General features: G+C 41.4%; 1 protein-coding gene and 1 pseudogene across 3 annotated transcripts in view; both read right to left on the bottom strand.

Moving 5' to 3' along the window:
* Positions 1 to 2,519: 2,519 nt before the first annotated feature.
* LOC309864097 (U6 snRNA-associated Sm-like protein LSm3 pseudogene) lies at positions 2,520 to 2,915 on the bottom strand (annotated as a pseudogene). The gene has a single exon. The product of its transcript is annotated as a U6 snRNA-associated Sm-like protein LSm3 pseudogene (transcript).
* A 1,121-nt stretch (positions 2,916 to 4,036) lies between these two features.
* Positions 4,037 to 6,000, bottom strand: part of SLC22A16 (solute carrier family 22 member 16) — a 41,905-nt gene continuing 39,941 nt past the window's right edge. For both annotated transcript variants that reach the window (XM_082731933.1, XM_082731934.1), the window contains one exon: positions 4,037 to 4,427. In XM_082731933.1, the coding sequence (XP_082588059.1) occupies positions 4,218 to 4,427 (210 nt within the window). In that variant the 3' untranslated portion in view covers positions 4,037 to 4,217. The remainder of the gene's footprint in view (positions 4,428 to 6,000) is intronic.

Genomic DNA, 6,000 nt, shown 5'->3' with positions numbered 1-6,000 from the left:
TTCCTGACAGAGCAATGGAATCATCTATGGAGTGGAGAGAGACAGCGCTTCCAGCATCAGAAGTGAATCACAGTAGATATGTGATGTAGATGTAGTAGCTGATCTTCCCGGTCCCATGAGGGACATCTTATTACCATTCTAAATTTTTCCATGAGAAGGCTGAGATGAAGAGAGGTTGATTTGCCCAAGTGATAGGACCTTTGTCCCGCCACTAGCCTCCACCACTTCTCACAATAACTGCCTGTCGAAGTCAGCTGGACGCACAGACCTCCGTTGAACAGATCTGGTGACAAGGTCACCTGCCTCAAGGTCACCTACTTGTGTGTGGCTGGTTCTCTGAGCTTTCCCGTGCTGTGGTAAGGTACTCCTTGAAATACTTACAACTAGAGACAGACCTGACATGCCAGGACTCCGTTCCAACTATTAAAGATATCTAACATCACTGTTTTTCAGGTATAAAATCAGAAGGCTGTGCATATGGAGAAATGCTGGAGGAACAAAGTATGTTTGGCTTCCTGTATGACTCATATTTGTAATCGTTATGATGAAAAGCCCAAATTTTCTCCCCAAACAGCTTTTTATCCCCCTACTGATTTAAAAACACTTTTTATCAAGGTTATGGAATATAACAACATACCAAAACCAATTACCTTCCTTGATGCCAGTAATAAGCAGTAGAAAATATATGAGAAACTCAGCACTGCTAGTAATAAATATATTTACCGAAGAATAAGTAGGACAAGAAATGTGCATGATTTGTGGAGACAATCACACTTCATTGAAAGACATTAGAGATAACCCAAGTTGGGGCACTTGGATGGGTCAGTCATTAAGCGTCTGCTTCCACTCAGGTCATGATCCCAGGGTCCTGAGATAGAGCCCCACATCAGGCTCCCTGCTCAGCAGGGAAGCCTGCTTCTCTCTCTCCCACTCCCCTTGCTTGTGTTCCCTCTCTCTCTGTGTCTCTCTGTCAAATAAATAAATAAATAAATCCCAAGTAGAGGTAGACATAACTCATGATATTGGATGGAAGAGTCAATACTAGGAATAAGGTATATTTTCCCTAAATTAATCTAAAAATTCAATTCAATTCAAGTTGAAACCATGCCAGGCAGTTTCCATAGTGTCAGTAGGAGTGTGGGCTCCTGGGTCCCTGGTCAGTGGCAGAAATGTGATATCTGCATGAGCAGTGGAAGCCGAGGGTATAGGTGTGGGGGCTCCAGCCCAGTGAGGACAGTGTCTTCTGGCCTCTAGCTAACTTCTTCTCCATTTTGTTCCACCAGCCCTCCCCACGCTTTTGTAACTAATTCCCTGTATTAAATTTTTCTTTGCCTGAAATAGCTCAGAGGGTTCCTGTTTTGCTGACTGGGCTCTTGCTAATACAGAAATACCTACATGAGTGATAGACTGAACGTGTTTAGGGTCTGACAAGACAGAAAGAACAGGGCTCTCCAGATGGGATTAGTGCCCTTCCGAGACACCAGAGCATTCTCGTTCTCCCGGCAGAGATACACGGAGGAGGTCATGTGAACACACAGCAAGACCCTGGCTGCCCACAAGCCAAAAGAAGAGGTCTCAGGATAAAGTCTACCTTGCAGGCATCCTGATCCTGGACTTCAAGCTTCCAGAACGTGAGAACTAAGTGTAATGTGGTGGAAGCTGCCCAGACTATGGTATCTTGTAATGGCCGCCTGAGCAAACCAAGAGTAAAAAGAAAAGTCAAGACAGTATCAAAGATTAACCAAGAGGAAAAACCTATATACCCATAGAAAAACAGGCTGAGGATAAAGGAAAAAAAGAAAAAGCAACACAGTAAGAGGTGAGAAGAAGGATAAAGAAATAGCTCCCTCTCATATCCTCATTGTTTTGTTTTCTTTCACAAAGGGAGAGAGGTTTAGGAGGTTACGTTTTATTTGCCAAGTGAAGAACTGAGGACTTACCCAGGGAATGGAATTAATATAAAAAGCCAAAATAATTCAAATCAAATCCCTTTTTCCCTCTTACTAATTTTTTTTTTGTTTTTTATTTTTAAAAAGATTTTATTTATTTGAGAGAGTGACAAAGAGCGGAAAGGGAGCACAAAGGGTGGGGAGAGGCAGAGATAGAGGGAGAGGGAGAACCAGGACCCAAGCTCCCCACTGAGCAGGGAGCCCGATGGTGGGAGGGGGCTCAATCCCAGGACCCCCATGATCATGACCTGAGTCAAACACCTAACCGACTGAGCCACCCAGGCGCCCAGTAATGCTTTCTAAACAATAGCATCTATGTAGTTGTTTTAATCCTTTTATTTATTTTTTTAAGGAAATATCAAGTTTAATTTAAGGGGGAAAAAAACCCCAGAAATTGTCTGAGGAAACAACAAAACAAATTAATTCCCTGAAAAAAAAAGTTCTACATCTTGGTGATCATATTTATTGAAAGGGTTGCAAAAAAAAATTAAAGCACCCGTTAGCTTAAGAATTTTTGAGCTATCTGCAAATCAACTCATTTCAGGAAGAATCCTTGGTTATTTCTTACTATCAACATTTATGCAGGTTTCTCTTTTGAATGTCTTCTACATTTAAAGAGGCAGTCATACAAAAACTCCTATATTCCAAACACGATAAATTCTTTGTTTTAGCTGTGAATGGAGGGGCAACTAGTACAACACCATCTCCCTGGACAAAAAGCATCAGAATATTCCATTTTGCTGATTTATAGATCTCTTTGTATGTTTCCTCCTCAATTTCTATGGTAGTCACAGTTTCTTCCACATCTCCCAATATCATATTTAAATGCTGATCATAAGCATGTAATCTGCCTCAAAGCTCTCTGTCATTTCTCATTTTCACATAAATTCGCTCATCTAGGCTGATGAGATCCAAGGGCTCTTCTACGGTGTTGGTTGGTTGTTGCTGGTCCACGTCGTCTGCCATGCTTCAAACCCTGCACCCTTTCCCCTTAATCCTCCTTCTACTTGCTTCTGCTGCTAACGTCACCAATTCTAATATATTAGACATAGGCATAGCCAACGGCTAATTTTCAAGAGCATAGAAAAAATTAATGATGAAGCAATAGGAAAGAGAAATCCCAAACCTATGGCAGACTTGTCTGAAATGTGTTCCTCTAACAGGTATTATTTTTTTCTGTTGAAATATTAAGGATATTAAACTGAACATACATGCAAAATATGGTGTTAGGTGAAGCTAGGGAAACAAAATTTAGTACTTAAAAAACAGAAGAGTGAAATCTTCCTGCAAAAAAGATTTTTCAAGGCAAAAATACTTTTTTTTTTTTTTTACATTGATAACATCCAAATGGTACTTAAAGTCAATTTCCTGGATGATCAGTAAACAAAAATTTTGCAATGCACTATAATGCCACAGATTCTCTGTACTGTGCAGGAGACTTAGAGAATTTGGCAAATTTAGGAAAGATAAGAATGTCAAACTAGAAAACTTGCACCTGGCCCCAAGCAGACAGCTGTCCTTTAACTAGACCTGTCACAAAACACATCTGTCTGCTCATTCAAGCCCTCTTGCCTCAGGGTGCTGAGAAGCCAGACACCTTTTTCTGTAGCTATTGTTTTTATGCTTAAGTTAGGAAGACAACATTTTTTGACAGGGCATTTTTTTAAAAGATTTATTTGAGAGAGAGAGAATCTCAAGCAGACTCCCCATTGAGTGTGGAACCCAAAGTGGGGCTCAATCCCACGACCCTGAGGTCATGACCTGAGCTGCAACAAAGAGTCAGAAGCTTAACGGACTGCACCACTCAGGTGCGCCCAGGGCATTTCTGAATAAAATCTGAATTTAGAGCTATGCTTCTCCTAAGAGGAGAAGGAATATCAGAAATAGAATCTTCTAGGGGCTTTGTCGAAACCTCCCATGCCCTCTCTTCCCAGTCCCCAGGGGGCAGGGGGAACCTGGTCCTGTGGGAGGGTGTGACATTCCCTCAGGCCCACATGGCTGGAGGCAGGGGGACGGTTGAGAATCAGTAACTTATAAGAACAGGGAGAAGTATTTTATTGCAGTGATAAAGCAGTGTAAAAAAAAAATGAGAATTCTCATCTTGGTTTTATTTCTTTTACTTTTACAAAACAATTGTTTTAAGATTTTCTTACAAAAAAATTTTTAAAAGACATACAAATGACATTGGGGAGATGAGAATAATACTCCTCCTAATACAAAGTCATTAAAGTAAACAAGAGTTCAGGTACCAGACAGCACAAGGCACATTTATTCACCAAGACCAGAAGCTCCTGAGTCAATGACTTCTACTTTTTCCAACACAGTATTACTGGCTGCGGGAAATAATTTGCCTGAACTCTCTTTTTCTCTCTCCTGTTCGGCAGCCTCCTCCCAAGTCGTCGCCAGAGGCCTCCCCATGGTTTCTGGAAGCATTAGCGACAGCATGCCACTGACGAACGCCAAAATCCCAACAACCAGCTAGAAGGAATTAAAAGAACAATAGTAAGTGACATATCAAGAAAGAAATGTACCCTTCAGAGAGAACAGTAGTTTCTGAACCTTTTACAGAGGGCAATAGCATTAAACTGGAGGCAGCAGTTGTCATTTTTACTCCCCGGGGAAACTTTGGTTACTTATGCCCTCCGCAGAGTTGGTCCAGTCACTGGTTCGTTCATTCGACCACCATGGAGACCTACTCAGCAAATCCCAGTTAATGTCTACATTAGTGCCCTTGCAGGCACTGTGTCCTAGGAGCTGCACGGAGAAAAAAGTCCCTGTCCCATCTTCTCTGATCCTAGAGAAACCCAGCAATTGAACCTTGGGTTGGGACTTCATGGCCAGAGACTGTCTTAGTCAAAGTTGTCCCTGCCCCCCAAAACGGTACATGATCAATATTCAATAGATGACGCAGAATGAATGAATGAATGAATGAATGAATCCACAAATGAATGTTTCAATGAACCCAAACCTACAGAATTTAGAGAGAACCAAACAAAGGCAAATGGAAACTAACTGCTACTTTGGGGGGTAGGGGTCCATGTGATTTCCTAAAAAAATTCAGTATTTCTTTACTTTCCAAATTTTCACACCCAAAAGGCAAGCTTTTAGATTAGTACCAAGGTGGTTTGCCTTTAAAAAAGCAAATCCCGGAAAACAACGTGGAGGTTCCTCAAAATGTTGAAAATAGAACTACCCTATGACCCAGCAATTGCACTACTGGGTATTTACCCTAAAGATACAAACGTAGTGATCCGAAGGGGCACATGCACCCGAATGTTTATAGCAGCAATGTCTACAATAGCCAAACTATGGAAAGAACCTAGATGTCCATCAACAGATGAATGGATAAAGAAGATGTGGTATATATACACAATGGAATACTATGCAGCCATCAAAAGATGTGAAATCTTGCCATTTGCGACAACGTGGATGGAACTAGAGCGTATCATGCTTAGCGAAATAAGTCAAGCGGAGAAAGACAACTATCATATGATCTCCCTGATATGAGGAAGTGGAGATGCAACATGGGGGCTTAAGGGGGTAGGAGAAGAATAAATGAAACAAGATGGGATTGGGAGGAAGACAAACCATAAGTGACTTCGTCTCACAAAACAAACTGAGGGTTGCTGGGGGGAAGGGGGTTGGGAGAAGGGGGTGGGATTATGGACATTGGGGAGGGTATGTGCTTTGGTGAGTGCTGTGAAGTGTGTAAACCTGGCGATTCACAGACCTGTACCCCTGGGGATAAAAATATATGTTTTTAAAAAATAAATTAAAAAAAAATGCAAATCCCATTATACCCACTTTACCTCAATTTAAGAAAGAGTAAATCGCATTAAGATTTTAAAAGACTGCCTATCTATTCTCAGTTGATCCTTATGGAGATCCTGGGTGGATTCTAGAACTAAATCTCTACACAGTCTGTAAAAATGGGTCTCATCCTTACATAATTTAAATGCCTCCAGCCAAAATTACTGCCTGGGACAATCCCATAAAAATAAAAGTAGGCACGGATTTCCTGACAGGTCTGCGTCCTTAGAGGAGACACCCA

The sequence above is a fragment of the Mustela nivalis genome (genome assembly GCF_964662115.1).
Source record: "Mustela nivalis genome assembly, chromosome: 5".
Lineage (NCBI taxonomy): Eukaryota > Metazoa > Chordata > Mammalia > Carnivora > Mustelidae > Mustela > Mustela nivalis.
This window is presented reverse-complemented; position numbering and strand designations above follow the sequence as displayed.